Below are 19,094 nucleotides of genomic sequence, written 5' to 3'. Positions count from 1 at the left end.
GGAGCACAGTTCTGCACTGATGCGTTATCCAGCCTCACCACTTGCCCCATCCCTTGGGAAGCTTCAGCAGCATCAGGAAATACTAAAAGAAATCCCCAAGTGTGGGCGAGAGCTTGTGCTGAGAAGGAGAGATACAAGGCTCTGTGATAAGCTGAGTGCACACACTGCTCTTACAGGGGTGGGGTGGGGAGTTTAGTGCAGGGCACCAGCACTGTATAGGTCACAGGCACCTATAGCTCCAGCTCCAGGGCATCTAATGCCCTCTTCTGGCCACCTGCATGCGTGTGGCTTACGTTTACACTTAACATACATACAAAAAATTTTTCAGAAGGTAAAATAATTTTAAAAGCAAGCCACTCAGAGTCCCAGGACATCTATGCAAGCAGCTGCTGTCGTGACAGCTTTCAGAAGGACTGCAGAAGAGCTCAGTGTGGCATATTGAAAAGCCTTCTCCCGGGCTGCTGAGGTTGGAGGATCAGGGGGCTCCTGGGGCTGACTTAGGCTCTTGAGGAGCCACTCAAATGTTGTGTTCTATATCCTGGATATTAGGCCTGGAGAGGACTTGGATTCAGGTTCTTCTGGGCAGGCCGCAGGGCTCCTAACTCCTGAGTGGGTGGTGGGCAGTGGCTTCCCAGTGCTGCTCAGGTCCTGGTCTCCTTGAAGGGCTGGGAAAATGTCGGGAGACTTCATTCCTCAAGGGCCAGTAGTGAAACCAGACAGCTGTGGGTGTTTCTGTTCCTCCTGAGAGCTGGTCAAAGGTAACTGGATCTTGGAGGAGATACTGGCCTGCGGCTCAGGTAACATAGACACAACAAACGCATGCCCTAGTTATGCAATGATGAAGCCAGGCTTCCCCGACTGCTCCTCTGAGTCTTTGACCTCACTGAAAGAAGTGACCTGGTGAATTGGTGAATGCCACTCCAAGGTGCTGCCCAGTTGCATAGACTCATTTGTGTGTGTGTGTGTATGTGCGCGTGCGCGCATATGTGTGTGCATATGCATTTGTGTATGCCTGCCTCTGAATTTGTACAGCTTACAAGTATGGCTGTGAAACACGTAGTTTATAGAGTGAAAGTTGATGAGGAAATATCTGTGCATTGGTTAAGGATACTAGGTATTGTGCTAGCTTGAGAAATGTCCATCATTTGGTTATTTTGTGAAGTATAGTTCAGAGTGGAAGCCAGGCCTGGTACTCGTCCATGTTAAAGAAAAAAACAGTGACCTGCCTCCTCAGGGAGTGGCTCCAGGTAGGGCCTGGCCTAGGCTGTCTATGCTACCAAGGATGCGCTAGGCAGCTTTTCAACATCCCCCCACCTGCAGCAGCACCCAGGTTCCTCCCAGCTCCTCTCCTTCCCCCCCCCCCCCCCCCCCCCCCGGCTTCTAGTGCTCTCCCCAGAGGTCCAACACCTGAAGTAGAAACAGACTTGTAGCTCCTCCCTATGAGATGGCTCTAGTGTGTTCCTGTAGGGGGTGACTGGCATCTGCAAACAGCAGGAGGTTCTGAGAGGTCTGCCTAAACCCTAGCAAAGCCCCAGCACTGACTCCTGCTGGGGACAGAAGGGTAGTCACTCCATAAGATGCCATGGAGGCCTTAGGAGAAAGGCACCTGTCAATGGGTTTATCACATGAATTTTTGTAATCCTTCCGACTTTGACTTTTATAGAGTTGCAATAGTCACTAGTACAGCTTGCTACTATCTCCAGGAACTGGGCTGGTCTGCTGGGTGTAGTGTGTAGACATGGGAATACTTAGTAGCACTTAAGCTTGTTCCAACCCTGTGGTATATCAGCCTACTTAAGCATCTATACTGAAACTGCAGGTATGGTGTGCCACACAGGGATGCATCCTGAGTGGGATGGGAGTGAGCTGTCTATCCCTGTGGCAAGTTATCTGGGCACTCACGTCGTTTGCTGTGTACTTCCAGGAGCCTCTTCCAACACTGATGGATTCTTCTGTCTTGGTCATTTTTAAAGTGTAGATGAGAACATTTGAGGGCTAAGTGTAGGAAGGAGGCTCTACTCAGTCACTAGCATGAAAGTAAATGTGCAGTGTGTAGCCATGGAGGATAAAATGCTTAATGTGGAAGCTGAGCCCACAGCCCCACCCCAGCCAGGCCCACAGCCCCACCCCAGCCAGGCCTACAGCCACACCCCAGGCAGGCCCACAGCTCCACCCCAGCCAGACCTGCAGCCCCACGCTCTGCAGGGGGTGGGTGGAGCTGAACACCGGACTACCCAGCTCTGCAGAGCTTCGGCCCCTTGCTCAAACTGAGGGACCTGATCAAGGTTCAAGCATACAATGTCTTCATCCTCTCCCTTCCAGAGCCCTGATGACATCATTCTGGAATAGACACCACACTCCTGGGGACCCTGTAAATGATGGTGACTGCAGGGTTGCTGTCCCTACAACAAGCTAAATTAGACAGTAACTCCTCTTAAGTAAAAAAAAAAAAAAAAAATACACACAGAGTGGTAGCCCCCGCTAACTCAGAGATATAGTTGTCTGTTCACACTAGATGCTTCTGGACAGCAATGAGAGGGGCCTGGGCAAAATGACTCCCAAATTGGAGTGCTTTGCTTTCAGAGATCCTCTGGAGAGTTTTTCTGATACCATTGGCAGGGTCTGTGCTTGGGCACCTTGCCCATGACCTGGAGCCAGGACTGACACCCAGTGTGCCTCATCCTGTTCAGTCCTGACTGACACCCAGTGTGCCTCATCCTGTTCAGTCCTGACTGATACCCAGTGTGCCTACAGCCCTGAGGCAGATACTCTTAACCATATAGATGAAGACATGGAGACGGGAAGAAGTCAGGCCACAAGTGGGAGTTAGACTTAGGACTGATAAGCACACATTACTCTCTGGCACTGTCCTACCACCCCAGAGAATGAGTGGGAGAGTCTGAGGCAGGGAGGCCTCATCCTCTCTGTGTAGCCTGGCCTCAGGGCTCCACAGTTCCCAGTGTCGGTTGCCATTCACGGTGTGGGGTTTGTCTCCTGCCTTTCTGCCTGCACAGCCTTGGGAAGCAGCTAGTAAGAGTGGCTCACTAATAATTAGCATAGAGCCAGGGATGGAGAGTGATGTGGCCCCTTGGTCACAGGCCGACAGTCACCTACCTGCCCCCATCAGATTGTAAAATGAAGCTATAGGGATGAAGAGCCACGTCGCCCACTGACGACGGCATGCATGAGACCTCCAGAGAGTAAAAGCCACAAGACTTCTTCTGTTCAGAGGTTTACTTTTGAACACTGGTAATGTTTCAGTATGACAAACATGAGAATTGTGGGGTACTTAATATGGACAGAAATGGCCCTGAATGTGTGGTTCACACTGCCATTCTATCACTAGGAAATTGAAGTTCAAAGAGAGGCAGATGTTCTCATGAAGAGTGGGGCAGATCAGGGCCTGGAGATTCCCCCAAATACACAGCACATGTTAAGCTACCTCAGCCTCAGAAACCAGCAGCTATCCCAGGTCACAAAGAGAGGGACTCCTGGTGGGATCTGAAAAGAGTTTCCAGTGTGGTCTTCCTCACCTGTCAGTACAAGGGCAACTTGCAACAAGCTGCTACAATGATATTACAGCCTAGTCTTACAGATGGGAGCATAGAACAGACAGGAGAAGGGGGCTGTGTGTGTGTGTGTGTGTGTGTGTGTGCATGGGTCTTAATGGAGTACTTGCTGAAGGATGTTCCTGTGTCAGATGATGAGACTTCCTAATTTGTTTCTTTCCCTGTGTCCCGCCCCTCCCCCCACCGTGGGTTCCAAAGTGAATGGAGGTTTGTAGTTGGTTGCTTTGAATTCAAGGAAAAGGAGCAGGAGAGTCCCAGGAGTGTAATCAGTCAGCATCCATTTGGCCTCTGCTTCTGAAACCTGGGCCTGGATGTAGCCGCTAAGCCTCCCACAGCGACAAGCTCAGCTTCTTGTGTGTTCACAAAGGGCTCAGGGACTTCCCTTTGTGCCCTTGGGAAACAGGGCTCTCTGACCTCTGGGTCTATGAGTCAGGTCCCACCTTTCTCCTTGCAGTGAGCTTTCTCTCTCTTTCCTCAGCAGGGATGGAAGCCACACAGTCAGTAGAGAGAACAGTAATCCTACACCCCCACCCCCAGCCCAGTCCCACCCCACCCCCACCCCCAGCCTGGGGCTCACAGTGTCCACCACAGTTCTATAGGCACTGCTAACAGTTTTTGTAGATGAAGTTTGAGGTGTCCTTGCTCAGGGGAACCGCCTGACCACAGGAGCAAGGCTTTCGTGTGGGTAGTGTAAGGTTCTGAACACTGGGGCTCTGCCTCAGGAAAGAGATGTCCATGAGTCTAGGTGGCTCCCCCAGCTTCAGTTTGGGCTTCCTCCTCTCTCAGCTCCACTCTGTCTCCCAGCATAATCAGGCATCTCTCCCAAGGGCATCTTGCAGAGACTCCTGAGATAGCTCCATTCAGGGACATCTGCCCCTCACCTTCCAGGTGACCACATGTCAGTTGTTCGTTGGCTCTGGGGGATCCAGGGACCTCCAAGCACTAGTAGGCCCGTTTTACATCTCTGCCCCTTCTTCTAAGGATCCTGATGGACATAGGTCTCAGAGACATCAGACCTGGGACTGAAGTTGGCCCTGCCCTGCTCGGTGATTGGCAAGAGCCCTCACCTGCTCTCTGCTCCAAGGCTTTCCTTCTGCTTTCATAGCACTCCAGTGCTGGCTTATTCAGAAAGTACCTTCCCTATGCTGGCCGTACACTCTCAGTGGAGCTTAGACATCCAATCAACTGCCACAGACTGAGTGGAGCTCCTGACATTTGAAAACCGTGTATGCACGTGTCTCTATGCACTGCCTCCTCCAACTGTAATAGCTTGTCTTTGGTGTGCTGTAAAGACCTCTCCAGGAGCCGTGAACTAATCCCCACTCTGCAGAAAGGGGCAGTGGAAACATTCCCATACTGAGATATTTGTATACCTTCTCTGTAGTGCTGTGATAGAGAGAACAGACCTGTGCCAGGCCTGCCGGCTCCATTCACTGTGACACCTTGGCTTCTTTTCTTGGGAAGCATTTGGGTCACCAGAATTGTCTCTTGCAGGTGATATTGGCTTTCTCAGCAGCCACCGAAAGCGAAGGCTCAGCCTGGCGCGCCTGATAGCCCTCCTTCCGGCATCCTGAGAGTCTGCACCTGGCCCACCGCCTGGCATGTCATGCCACAGCACGCTGTCTAAAGCCGTTTCTTCTCCCCACAGCTAGCATGCCCACCAGCGAGACTGAATCTGTCAACACAGAGAACGTAAGTGGTGAAGGCGAGACCCAGGGATGCTGTGGAACTCTCTGGTGAGTGTGGAGGCTGCTCAGCCTCCTTACCCCACTTTAAAGATGCTAGCGCTGAGAGGGTACCCCCAGAGGACAGTGGAGTCCTTGGGCTCTGGGAGGAGATCAGCTGTGCTCCAACAGGCTGCCTCCAACCCTTTGGTACCCCTCCTCCTATACCAGGTCTGCTGGGGCATCTCAGCATCTTGCCTACCCCTGCTGTGACGTTGTCTGCCTAAGGCAGGGCATGGGAAGTGTGCTTTTTAACCCAGCCACCTGCTCTGTTCATTAGGTGCTGGTGGAAAAGAAGAGGCGCGGCCAAGACCGGGCCCTCTGGGTGTCGGCGGTGGGGGTAAAGGCTGATTTCTCCTCCCACTTGGGTTTGGTATCTGTGCTTTGAAGGAAGAGCTTGAATGGCAGAATTGCTGGCTAGAATGTGCCACATACTTAAATCTTCCTTCACCCATGGGACCTTCCAACCCCATCCCAGGCAGCTGGATCCGGAGGCCTCGCCCTCCACTGCTCAAGGCCCCTTGTTTTGGAGCTGTGTTTGCACTTCCCTTTCCTGACCACGTGGGGCGCTATCCCCTTGAGGGTTCCCAGGCTTTTCTCTAGATAACTGGGCTGCAGTAGCAGGGTTGGGGGCAGCAATGCAGAATGTGCTAAGAACTGCCTGCTTTGGGGAGCCCTGTGCTGATTTGACTTGTTTGCTTCCTGCCTGCATCGTTTACATCTTATTCCTCCAAAGGACGGGTGTCATCTTTAAGAGAACTCAACCTCATTTGGGGCAGAGGTTCATAAATATGACACACACACTATTGGGAGGTATGGCAATGGCTCATGGAGCAATTTCACCCCCTCTTTATGACGTGAAGTGGGCTGGGAAGGGACTTGCTGTCCCCATTTTACAGATGAGAACACTGAGCTTTGCAAGGCATGCTGTGTCCCCATCCTTACCCTTGCCGTGATTGCAGGAGCCAGGCAGGAGCAACAGTTGCTAGTGTTGAGACTGGGGTTGCAGGCCACAGTGGCCCAGCAAAGTGGCTTCCGCTGGAGGGAGGGAAAGGAGAAGGACCCTGCACCGGTCCATGGCCACTCTGGAAATCTGAGCCTTCTCTCGTGCCTGGGCCCTTGGGGGTGCTACTGGCACACCGTTAGCACCTTGACATCTGCTCTGGCCTTAACCAACTGGCCAGCTGTTAAGAATCAGCCACGGGGAACCAGAGTTCTGGCTTCTGTGCATGGCTTTAGCCATCTCTACTTCAGTGATGGGCGCATGTGCTGAACCTTCCGTATGGGAGTCTTAACGCTGTTTTCTTCCCTTTCAGTCAGGCCATCTCGAAATCCAAACTCAGGTCAGTTCTTTCAACTTGCTTTCCCTCCCTCCCTCCCTCCCTTCCTCCCCCCACTCCCCCTCCATCCTTCCCTCCCCCCTCTCCCCCCTCTCCCCCCTCTCCCCCCCTCCCTCCCTCTCTTCCTCACTTCCTTCCTTCCCCTTTTTTCCCCTCAGGGCTTGCATTACGATTTTTATGTTATGTTTTAAACTCTGACTTTTATGTAGAATTGGTCTAGACTTGAGTTTAAACATGGGTTCCCAGATTTCAGTCAGTCTTTAAGTCTTACAGCGCTGCCTCAGGGAGCAGGACGGAGCGCCAGCTTTTAGGCATGAGCACATTTGCCTCTTTAGCAACCCTCCAGTCACTTCTCAGAAAGATTCCCCACAAAAGAAGGTACAGGAGTCTAAGGCACCTAGTAGTGTTCAGTTTCCAGCCCTGGATGCAGGCTGTGTGTTCATCTTGTAAGTCTCATTGACCCACATGCATTTTGTGTTCTCTTCTTATGTGTTCTTTTCAATTAAAGACATTTCCCTGCTGTATGCAAACAGTAGTCATAAAACTAAAAAATAAAACCTAACCCTGTAGAAACTCCGAAAGAAAACAGGAGAGAAAGCACTGTGACCACAGGTTAGACAAAGACTTCTTAAAGATCATTGCCTAGGATATGATCCATATTAGAGAAAAATGATAGATTGATCCCCATAAGAATTAAAGCATCTAACTTTATTTTATTATAAAATCAAAAGAATAAGCCACAGACCTGATCAAAATATTTGCAAGCCATATTTGATAAAAGGCTAGTATCTAATGTGAAGAAAATAATACGTAGAGAGACAGTATTAATGGCAAACAGCCCTATAAAAGTGGAAAGAAGGTTCCAGCACACAGGTCACAAGAAGAAAGCTGCATGGTAGATAAGCACAAGAAACGAACCTGGTTTACTAGGAAATGCAAGTTAAAAGTGTGACTTGCTAGCACTGCACACTGACATAAGTAAATCGCATTAGATATCTGGTGATGCCAAGTTCTGAGGAGGACATTGCTGGGTGTTTTGGGTAGTGCTGGCAGGCATGTTATATGACACAATCATTTTGAAAAAGCCTTTAGTAGTCGCTTATAAAGCTACAGTAATGATAATGACCTAGCAATTCTAATTATACGGTATCTATGTAAGAGAAAAAAAACTTACACTAAAACTATATGTGTTTGTAGTGGGTTTATTCATAATTATTTTAAAGTAGAAATAACCCAATGTCCATCAAATGGTACAGTGAACAGATCAGTTGTGATTTATCCATGTGGTACAGTACTTCTCAGTGACAGGGAGAAGGGAGTGTTACTGAGAGGGCCACTGAGAGGGCTTAGTGGGAAAGGTGCTTGCTGTGCAAGCCAAGCGACCTGAGCTCTAGTACCAGAACCCACATAAAGATGGAGGAGAAGCAACTCAACAAAGCTGTCCCCAACTTCCATGTGCATGTGCACCCTACACAAGACACACATATGTGCACATGCACACACACAACATTAGGTTGTTTTTTTTTTTAATTACTGATAATGTTAGCAATACTGATGAATCTCAAAAACATCTTGGGGTGAGGAAAATGAAGCCTCGAAATGACACATATGATGATTCTGGTTAGTAAACAGCAGTGAGCAGAGAAGACAGACAGACCAGTAGTCCTGAGCTGGGGATGGGGCATGAATGGACTCACATGACTGATGGAAGTGGTCTGTATTCCGACTAAGCATAGACCTCAAAAAGAATAAACCTGCTGCAAGTAATTTTATCTCAACCTGAGTCTGAATAAAACTTAATGAGTTTGTCTTAGTCAGGGTTTCTATTCCTGCACAAACATCATGACCAAGAAGCAAGTTGGGGAGGAAAGGGTTTATTCGGCTTACACTTCCATACTGCTGTTCATCACCAAGGAAGTCAGGACTGGAACTCAAGCAGGGTAGGGAGCAGGAGCTGATGCAGAGGCCATGGAGGGATGTTCTTTACTGGCTTGCCTCCCCTGGCTTGCTCAGCCTGCTCTCTTATAGAACCCAAGACTACCAGACCAGAGATGTTCCCACCCACAAGGGGCCTTTCCCCCTTGATCACTAATTGAGAAAATGCCTTACAGTTGGATCTCATGGAGGCATTTCCTCAACTGAAGCTCCTTTCTCTGTGATAACTCCAGCTGTGTCAAGTTGACACAAAACTAGCCAGTACAGAGTTGTTTTGTGGGTCTCTGTTACAAAAGACCACAGCCGTGTTTCCTAGTTTGGCATCTGTCTCTCATCCCCTGCCTCAGCCTTTAACATTCCTCTGGAAATCCTCCCCCACTCTGTAGCCACACTGGACTGACCTGTCCTCATAGGTGTCTTGCCTTGGTGCCTTCGTCTCCAGGGTCTCTGGCCTGGCGTTTCCTCCAGGAAGACTTCCAATTGCCTCAGGAAATCTCTTCATCATTGGGGTCCAGCCCTTCTCTTAAAGCTGGGCCTAGACTTGGTGTAAATTTTGCAGTTGTCATTTGTCCACCACCCTTCATGCCTGTCAAGGCCACCAACCCTGGAACTGTACCATATGCATCTCCAGTTACCGGCACCAGACACCTACATAGCCAGGGTTCAGGAGTGCAGACTTCCATACCACCCACACATAATTGAGCCCAGGAGAGTCAGGCTGGTGGTGTTACACATTTCCAGGGGATACAACACTGAGGTCTTCTAGAGGTTGAAGTCACATGTAGCTTATCACTGATGTACAAGGTGGACCCACCAAGCATAGCATTTTGGGACCACCTTACTTATGTGTATGGGATCATGTATCCCAGGAAACTCAGCTGTGAGCTATTAAGAGTCCTCAGTAGAGTTATCTGTGCCATTTGTCCCATTGAAAACTGCAGAGCAGAATAAAAACAAGGCACAACTTGCTGGATCCAGATCTACTCAAAGCCCATCCTTTGCTGCCTTCCTGGGTTCTATGTGTTTGACATAGCAACACAGCCAAGTCAGCCGGGGCTACAATGTAGCCAGCTGGGGCTACATTGAGGCAGCTTAGATTTTCCTCCTAAGTCATACCTAGAGGAAGTGCCCTACTCCCAGACACTGAGGCAAGCAAGGCCAGGAGAAAAGGGACTTTGCAGCCTGGCTAGTTCGTCCCTTGTGTTCTAGGTCTGTGATCCGTAACTGTCCTCTTGTGGCAAGGAGATGGAGAATGTTTTCCAAAAGGAGACAGGCAGAGGGAGAAAATGTCTTCCTCTAATTACAAACAGAGACGGGAAGGTGGGCAGGGACATGTCACGTGTCTGTTTGGTTCTGCTCATTTTATTTTTATGAAAACACGACTCAATATTGGATGTTCTCCTAAAGGTATATTTTGAGCATTGCTAGTTAGGAAGGGCACCTGGTGACTCAGCACGAAGACACATGTCCCACTCAGCTTTGACACCTACGAGGCGCCAGAGGAACAGCAGAGATCTGAGAAAGGATTAAAGGCTTCCCTAAACAGAAAGCTATGGTCATGGACTGTTTCTCTGCCAAATCATTTCTGTGTAACGACTAAGCTGCTACACAAGACACATATACTAAGCTGAGTGGTCCTGCCCCACCGACCTCCACAGATCACAAGCTACACGGTGCATGCAAGAGCTTCGTGTGTGTACTGGTGCAGCCTTGAATCTGTTCATGAGTCTGTGGATGTCTGGGTTCTCTAACCCACTTGCAGGCTGCATATGTCAGACCCTGCAGTTATTTATAGCCAGCGGAGGGGAAGTGAGAGCACGATTCCTTCACAATTATACTTTTTAGAGCTGTATGTTCAGACCAACAGTTTACATCATGGGGCCTCTTCTTCACTTCTGTGCTGCTGGGTCCTGTCTTTCCTGCCTAAGCTATAGAGTCAGCCTTTATTACTCAGTAAAGTTGGTTGGCCTCTGAGATGCCATACTCACCCATGGTCTAGGGAGCAACGATTCCTTGTTTTTCAGCCGTCGCTGGCGTCGCTGGAACCGGTTCAATCGCAGGAGGTGCAGGGCTGCCGTGAAGTCTGTCACGTTTTACTGGCTGGTGATTGTCCTGGTGTTTCTCAACACTTTAACTATTTCCTCTGAGCATTACAATCAGCCAGACTGGCTGACACAGATTCAAGGTATGGCCGGAAGGTGTTCTTCTGTTCTGAATTTGAGATGCTTGTCAGTAGCTAACTGCTAACTGCTGGTCAGTATCCAGCTGTGGTGGAATAGGTTAGTAGGACTAACTGAGATGGTAAAGAACCATTCAGACTCGGGCAAGCCCTGGGACAGATGTACAGCTCACACCATGTAGTGTCCGCTAACTTAGGCCCCAACCTTGAGATAGCCCAGGACCAAGGAATTTTGGAATTGAGAGGCACTTCTCCCTGCCATATTGGAAGAGTTACCCTCACTTTAGTATATTTGGTCAGTAATTTTGATTCTGCTACTTTAAGTGACTAGAACAGGGGTACATGGAGGCCATCTCCAAAAGAGCCCGTTCTAGACTGGACAGTTTAGAATTCTTGAGCTGTCCTTCTGTATATTCGCTTCTGCTACTCTCAGCCTGTGGGGCATCATTTTTTGTTACACACACACACACACACAGAGACTTTGGAACTTTGGAGATGACTGGGTAAGCAGAGTAACTGCTGTGTAAGCATGAAGGGCTGACTTCAGGTCCACAGAACACCCGTGTGAAAAGCTAGGCCTGGCAGTGTATATCTGGAACCCCAGCTCCTTGGGATAGAGAGGATCACTGGGACTAGCTTGGGTTCAGGGAGAGGGTACCTCGGGGGGATATGGCAGAGACGGATACGGCAGAACATGCAACATCTTATCTGGCGCCAGCATACGGTCACCCCTACATGCATGTGTTCGTAATACACACATACACAGTCCCCCATACAGGTAGCAAAAATAAATAAAAACTAAAACCTGACCCTAGGGTGCTATAAGAGGATACTCATCAATGTTGGTTTCAATTGTTTATCTATTTATTTATTTTGTCTTTGTGTGTGAGGAAGTATGTATGGAGATAGGGGTGTTAAAAAAGCATAGTATGATCTTAATGCAAAATCTTCAAAGAGTTTAGTGGTGAGAAGTCCAGACATTCACATAGTAAGCACTCCTACCATTTTATAGTCGGTGAAATTGAGTCGCAGAAAAAAACAGAATACTTGTACAGACTCATAGCTGGGGTGTGCCCAACAACAAGGATGTTCCCCATTGCTGGTGCAGCAAGGAGACAGGATAAGGCCATCTACATCTGCCGTGGGCACTGATAAAGGGAAGGGGAAGGATGATGGAGAGCCAGAGGGAGACGCAAAATACACCGGCCCCTTGTCTTTCCAGACATCGCAAACAAAGTCCTCTTGGCTCTGTTCACCTGTGAGATGCTGGTGAAGATGTACAGCCTGGGCCTCCAGGCTTACTTTGTCTCCCTCTTCAACCGCTTTGATTGCTTTGTGGTGTGTGGGGGCATCACCGAAACCATCCTGGTGGAACTGGAGCTCATGTCTCCCCTGGGGGTCTCTGTGTTCCGGTGTGTGCGCCTCCTGAGAATCTTCAAAGTGACCAGGTAAAGACGTGGGTGCGCTGGCGTTTGCTTCGCTGTCCCCTCCCTCACAGGACCCTGGCCTTACCCCCTTCTCTTGACTCTTAGGCACTGGACCTCCCTGAGCAACTTGGTGGCATCCTTGTTAAACTCCATGAAGTCCATCGCCTCTCTGCTGTTGCTCCTCTTCCTCTTCATCATCATCTTCTCCTTGCTGGGGATGCAGTTGTTTGGTGGGAAGTTTAATTTTGACGAGACTCAAACCAAGCGAAGCACCTTTGACAACTTTCCGCAAGCACTCCTGACGGTGTTCCAGGTGAGCCCCCTTCCCATGCTCTGAAGGCACTGGCTGTGAGCTGAAGCCAGAGAGCCCATGCCCTTGCCTTCTTGGATCTGCCCAGAGCTTAGCAAGGCACAAAGATTCCATCTTATCGGTCACTTCAGCCTCGTGTCCCTTTGGCCGATTTTGTGTCATGTAAGATATTTGTTTTACAGCGTCCTCCAGCCACCTATGTGATATGACAAGAAGAGAAACCAGAATAGTTTTTGTTTGATTTTTGTGAGCGCTCTGGGAGATAGACTGTAACATCTTCCTGCTATTCACTAGTTTGTTTGTTTGCTCTCTTAATTCATGAGGCATGTTTGCCATCCTAGTTACAAGAGACTCAAGCCAAGAAGTGAATTTTGAAACAGCATTGAGGCTGTCCTGGTGTGTAGTCAGAGGAGTCTGGGTGGTAGAGGTTGTACCCGCCTCTGCCCTTTGCCTGGAGTGAGGGTACTGGCTCTGAAGCTGATTGCACTGTGGGGCCTTGGACAGTGTCTCATAGGGGTCCTGACGCTGGAGAAGTGGCACACGAGACACGGTGCCGCCCGCGGGCTGGGGTACACTGAGCCCTCCTCCCGTGCTTTCAGCCCCTGCCTTGGAAGAACCTGGCAGATTGGTTTACAGTGGTACCCACCTTCCCCTCCCCCTCCCTGTTTTTATGTGCGATCAGCAAACTTCCAGTTGGACTGCAGAGGCAGGGAGCATCGTGCAAAGGGCAAGACATAGTAAGTTATCACAGTAGCTTTTCCTGTCCTCGCTGCTGTAACTGTGATAGATTACTTATCTATTTCTGAAGGGACAGAGCTTAGAGAGAATGATCTCAAAGGTATGTCACACTATCATTTGAGATGCATAGAATTATTACTATAGGCCAGGGCTGCTTAAACATTTTGCTGTTGCAAACTTTTTTTAACCCCCCCCAATTTATAATGTATATATATATATATATATATATATATATACACACACACACACATACATACATATATATGCATGCATTTTTGTATATATAAATCAAACATTTACTGGTAATGAATTATAAAGATTAAAAAAACTTAGTGCCTAAACACACACATATTTTCTCTCTCTGCCTCTCTCTCTCTCTCTCTCTCAATCTCTCTCTCTCTCTCTCTCTCTCTCACACACACACACACAAAGTAAAAATAAAAAAATAAAAATAAATCTTAAAATCTTGAAAGTCTGCATATGTATCAAAAGATGGCCTAGTAAGCCATCACTGGAAAGAGAGGCCCATTGGACTTGCAAACTTTATATGCCCCAGTACAGGGGAATGCCAGGGCCAAAATGTGGGAGTGGGTGGGTAGGGGAGTAGGGGGGGGAGTGTATTGGGGACTTTTTGGATAGCATTGGAAATGTAAATGAGGAAAATATCTAATAAAAAAATTAATTAAAAAAAATCTTGAAAGTCTTGGGCCTGGGAGGGTTGGTAAGCACCTGCCACACATGAGGACCCAGGCTTGGGTTCCCAGTCCCCACATAAGGAGCTGGGTGTGGCAGTGCAGTTTTGTAATCCCAGCCCTGGAGAGTATAGCAAATCAGTGAGCTCCAGCCAGGTCCCCTGAGAGACTCCATCACAAAACACACAGGGAAGAGTGACTGCGGAAGGCGCCCATCACCGATGACACCTCACCGACACTGGGATGCACACCATGTGAACGGTATAGACACATAACACATGCACGCAGGCACGCACGCGCGCACGCACACACACACACAGACGCACACTCACACACACGTGTGCATGTGCACACACACACACACATTTGAGTCTTGGCTGAACTCTAAAAGATGCTGAGTGCATTCATAATTTTTCAGGTTATCAATATTTTGAATTTGCAATTCTCACTCCTAGATTCCCACTTTTCACAAGCATGTACAAAACGGCAGAAGTGTGTTTAAGGCCTTCAGAAATTATTGGAAATTCTGTTCCAATCCCAAACTGTAATTTATTTTATAAGTTTGTTTAAGCACAATCCAGTCCAAAGATGCAGAAATCTGATTGGTATCTCCCGAGGAGCTATATATGACAGGTAAGCAGTGCAAGCCATTGTCCTGTATGATTAAGTCCATGTGTCTCATAAGTGCAGAAGACTTAGTCTGTGAGGTGAAATCACTGCTGCTCACAGCCTACAGTAGTCTGCAGCCCAAGCCAAGGGAGTCCAATCAGGGCCTGTTGGCATTGATGGTGTGGGAGCATGCACAGTGCTAAGTGGGTATGCTGAGAATTCCTACCTAAGGCTGCAGGGACATTGTGTAATGCACCATGGGCCAGTGCTGCCACAATCTCAGGCTCATTAAAGGTTTGATTTGAAATAAAGTTTTGCTTGCTGTATGTTCTGAAATCTCCTACTTTTGCCAGGATTTTTCTAACCCCATGATCAATTTAGCAACCCCAGTGAAGTCATACCCCATGGTTTGAAACCCCTGATAAACTATAGTCTTACTTTAAAATCATGGCTTCTGGGTAGTTACTGGTTTTCCTTATTTCTTTCAGGGAACTCTTACGCAGGTTTTCTTGTAATGGTTTCATATGACACAAAATTTAAATGTTATAAAAAGATACCAGCCTTTAATCCCAGCACTCGGGAGGCAGAGGCAGGCAGATTTCTGAGTTCGAGGCCAGCCTGGTCTACAAAGTGAGCTCCAGGACAGCCAGGGCTACACAGAGAAACCCTGTCTCGAAAAACCAAAAAAAAAAAAAAAAAAAGATACCAACTGGCAGTCCTCCTACCCAGCCACTAATCGCATCCTCCGGGTGGTAACGGGTACCCCAGTTTCCTGAGTGGTGTTAGATAGGTATTTGTTCACAGGCGAGAGCCATCTTGCCTGCTTTCCTATGGTGATTCTACACATAGAGTGGCCAAGTCCACATGCTGTCTGGCATCTTGCTTTAGTTTGTTTTCATCTGTAAGAAATGGGCTCCCCTACTTGGTCCACAAAAGGTTACACCCTTCTTCCAAACACATCATAGACTGTAGGTGTGTTTTGGGGGGGGGCTGCTACTTTATTGGGTTCTTATATATACCACCCTTCCAACCCCTATTCCACCCTAATCCCTTCTTCCAACCCCCTTCTGTGGTGTAGGTCACTGTTGTTTCTGTGACCAGCCCCTCACTGATGAGTGTTGAGCTATTGCCTGCTCTTGCTTATATAAACAGTGCTCCAGAGGGTAGAACTGAATGTACAGGATGCACTGGCACGTGTTGGAGACTAAACGTGTCAGACATGCTCTCCACGTGGAGCTGCTGGGAAAAGGGCCTGGCTTGCTCTTGGGACTTCTCACAATGTTCTGCTTATAGTAGGATCTATTCACTCTCAGGCAGCAGTGTGGAGACCACCATGCCTCTTCCCTTTGTTGAGCTAGGTGTTTGTAGTTCATGACTGCTTCTAGCCTGACAGGTAAAATGGCGTCTCTTCATAGTTTTATTAGGAATAAAGTCAAGAAAGAGCTCTTTTCTAATTATCTGCCCAGTTGTTGTTTGGTTTGTCTGGACAGAAAATAAAGAAACTCTCTTCCCATGGGGTAGCAGTTTTTAAAAACTGCTGTCTATATTTATCTGGTTGGATTTCAGAATGGATTGGATTACCAGGTATCAATAGAGAAGATTTCCTTTGAAACTGATCATATCTACTCTTGAGGTAGTTTATGCACTTGCACATGACCGAATGCCCTGGTTCTGAGAATGCACAGAGAGATTCCCTGTCTCTGCAGTACATCAGCTATGTGGAATACTACGTGTGGAGTAAAATGAGCAAGAAAAACCTATTTAGTCAGGGTCTCCAGGAACATCCCTGAATAGGAAAAAAGCCAGTTGTAGAAATATGGTCTACTTCATGCTTAAAAAGATCAGAGAATATACTAGTGGCCTGTTTCTCTAGGTGTTTGTGTGTTTGTCGATTTTAATCTATAGAGGAAGGTGCCAGACAGACAGGTATCAAGGTCAGTTGCTGTCTAGAGAGAGGATAGAAACTAGAAGAAACACTCTTACTTGAAAGATCAAACAATCTATAGAAGGTTTAATAGGATAGCAGATAGATCAGTTTCATTGTGAGCTGGGCTGAGAAAGGCCTTGAGGGGAGACTTAGCAGTGACCGAGGAACTCAGGCAGCACAGCCGTGGTCGGAAGCTTCTGCCTGTTGTCTGACTCCACCCTTCTCTTCTCAGATCCTGACAGGCGAAGACTGGAATGCGGTGATGTATGACGGCATCATGGCCTATGGAGGCCCTTCCTCTTCTGGGATGATTGTCTGTATCTACTTCATCATCCTTTTCATCTGTGGTAACTGTATCCTTTGGAGCCACTGGAACTATGTAGTCACCATCACTGTCTCGTTTCTTCTGACTTTCTCTGTGGTTGTGGTGGCGACGGTAGCAGCTGTAGGGCTAAGGGAGACGAATGCCTTTCCCTGGCTAGCTCCATGCCAGCTTTATAATCCATGTGGCAGATGGGAGCCATGTAGTATGAGTTACTCTCGGGGATACAAGTGCTTACACCGGTGCCAGTAGATAATGAGTGTAGTGTCAGGTCTGCATACAGGACAAGCAGGGAAGCCTGAAGATTATGTTGTCATCACTGGGAGGCTAGGCCTACATCCCTGTCGCCCCATGAGCAGTGAGGAGCCACTGATGGCTTGTCCTGGTCTTGCTTTGCTCACTGGTCTCTACCATGCTGTGCAACTTTCCTCTGATGTGTTTGATTCCTCTTCCCTGCTGAGATTCCGGCAGATGGCTGCTGGGGGCCATTTTGTTCACTGCCACCAGCCCCTTCAGGGTCTTGTAATATTTGCCTGTTGTGTCTGTTATAACTCTGGCTCCTTCGTGCCTAGTATAAGACCTACCATGCGAAGAGTCTTTGTAATGTAATTGTGGCTAATGAGCATATGTACAGACATGACGACCTCATGCTTCCGATTTAAAAAGTCCTACTGTGAGTGGCTCCCTATTGGTCCAGACCTCTGGAGCTCACCGCTCCCAGTCATCTTTAGTGCTTATGGTGAACTTTCTTCAGTGTAGAAAGCCTAGTGCTAGCCCATCCTGCTGTCTGTAGGGGCAGTGTTTAATGCTGTGAGATTTCTGGGGAAACTCTCTCTCTCTCTGAGTCCTTGGGCTCAGTTCTAGTACCCTGGCCTCCAGAGAGATCCTCAACCCTTTTCTTCCTGGTTAGAGATGAGCTCACTGACCTCTGAATCCCCCTCAGACTTTATCCATGTCTGTTGGCTATGTGTAGAGTCATTGTCCACTGGAACTGTGGTGGATGCCCCCCCCACCACAACCATCCCCAACCAGATGCCAGCTTCATGGGCCAGGAGTCTCCTTTTCTGTGTTTGCATGTTTCCTGGTAAGACAGTGTGGAGTGTCCCGTGAGGACATTTGTCAAGTAGATGGTTTTCCTTTTCTGTTCTCCTCCTGACTGACTGTAGTCACACTGGGTGCTAGGTTTGAGACTGCAGACTGCTCCCTGCCATTCCTCTCCAGCTCCATGGTGAAGCTCTCTGTAACATATGCCACCATACAAAAGCCTTCAGGAGCTGCTTGTGTTGGCTGTCTCTTGCTGGAAGCTATACTCCATTGTGTCCTGTGTCCTCCCATATTCCCAGTGCCCAGCAGGGGCTGGCCTGCCCAGGGTGCTCTGTAGAATTTCTGAATGAATCCACAGAACACCCCTGTTCAAGAAGTCTGGGCCATGCCTCTGAGTGCAGGTGGCAAACTGATCCGGATTTAGATTTGACTCAGCTTCCCACAGATTTACTGTCATTGCAGAGATGGGATTATTTCTTCCTGGGGTCCCTTAAGAGAGAGAGACATGCTTGACACAGCTATCCCCAGTGCTGAGAGCTGCCCAAGTCACTGTTGCAAAGGCTCTCAGAGGAGCTTCTAGATTTCCCATGTTGTCAGATGGTTTTTCCAAGAGTTGATGTAACTCACCCAGGTGTCTTCCCTTTTTGAATGTCTTGACTAGAATTAGACAGCTTCTTGTTGTGTTCCCCTCACAATAGTCTTGCTGTTAGGCCTTTGGTAGCTTTCAATGATGGATGTGTATGGCAGCCCACATGGAAGTTTCTAGTATACAGGGCCACAGTCTGCTGCCTGCCTCCCTCCCTCCCTCCCTCCCTCCCTCCCTGCTTCCCTCCCTCCCTCCCTGCCTCCCTCCCTCCCTCCCTCCCTCCCTCCCTGCCTCCCTCCCTCCCTGCTTCCCTCCCTGCCTCCCTCCCTGCCTGCCTCTCCCCCTGCCTGCCTCTCTTCCTCTCTCCCTCCCTCCCTCCCTCCCTCCCTCCCTCCCTCCCTCCCTCCCTTCCTCCCTGCCTCCCTCCCTGCCTCCCTGCCTCCCTGCCTCCCCCTACCTCCCTTGTCCCTGCTGTAGGCTGAGCATCAGGCTTAAGGAAACAGCTATAATGCACCACACGTGGATTCCCCCTCAGACCCCCGGGCTTCCTGGTATTCATAAAGAGTGAATAAGGAAGTAAACCACATCTCTTGACTTAATACTCTTGTTAAGAAAACATTTTTAAAAAAATTCTAGAAATCATCACAAGCAATGCTATCATTCTGAAAACATAAACACTTATTCACCCAATA

At 48.6% G+C, this 19,094-nt stretch overlaps 1 protein-coding gene across 13 annotated transcripts in view; it reads left to right on the top strand.

Moving 5' to 3' along the window:
• The window catches only part of Cacna1d (calcium voltage-gated channel subunit alpha1 D), a 322,551-nt gene that overhangs the window by 227,868 nt on the left and 75,589 nt on the right, over positions 1 to 19,094 (top strand). For 7 of the 13 annotated variants that reach the window (XM_085828481.1, XM_085828484.1, XM_021182190.3 and 4 more), the window contains exons 10-16: positions 5,218 to 5,305; positions 5,574 to 5,633; positions 6,610 to 6,636; positions 10,593 to 10,753; positions 11,970 to 12,195; positions 12,280 to 12,487; positions 16,683 to 16,803. In XM_085828481.1, the coding sequence (XP_085684607.1) occupies positions 5,218 to 5,305; positions 5,574 to 5,633; positions 6,610 to 6,636; positions 10,593 to 10,753; positions 11,970 to 12,195; positions 12,280 to 12,487; positions 16,683 to 16,803 (891 nt within the window). The remainder of the gene's footprint in view (positions 1 to 5,217; positions 5,306 to 5,573; positions 5,634 to 6,609; positions 6,637 to 10,592; positions 10,754 to 11,969; positions 12,196 to 12,279; positions 12,488 to 16,682; positions 16,804 to 19,094) is intronic. The other 6 variants (XM_085828488.1, XM_085828485.1, XM_021182194.2 and 3 more) reach the window with 1 other exon arrangement.

The sequence above is a fragment of the Mus caroli genome, unplaced genomic scaffold, assembly GCF_978045245.1.
Source record: "Mus caroli unplaced genomic scaffold, Mus_caroli_1 scaffold_12, whole genome shotgun sequence".
Classification (NCBI taxonomy): Eukaryota; Metazoa; Chordata; class Mammalia; order Rodentia; family Muridae; genus Mus; species Mus caroli.
This window is presented reverse-complemented; position numbering and strand designations above follow the sequence as displayed.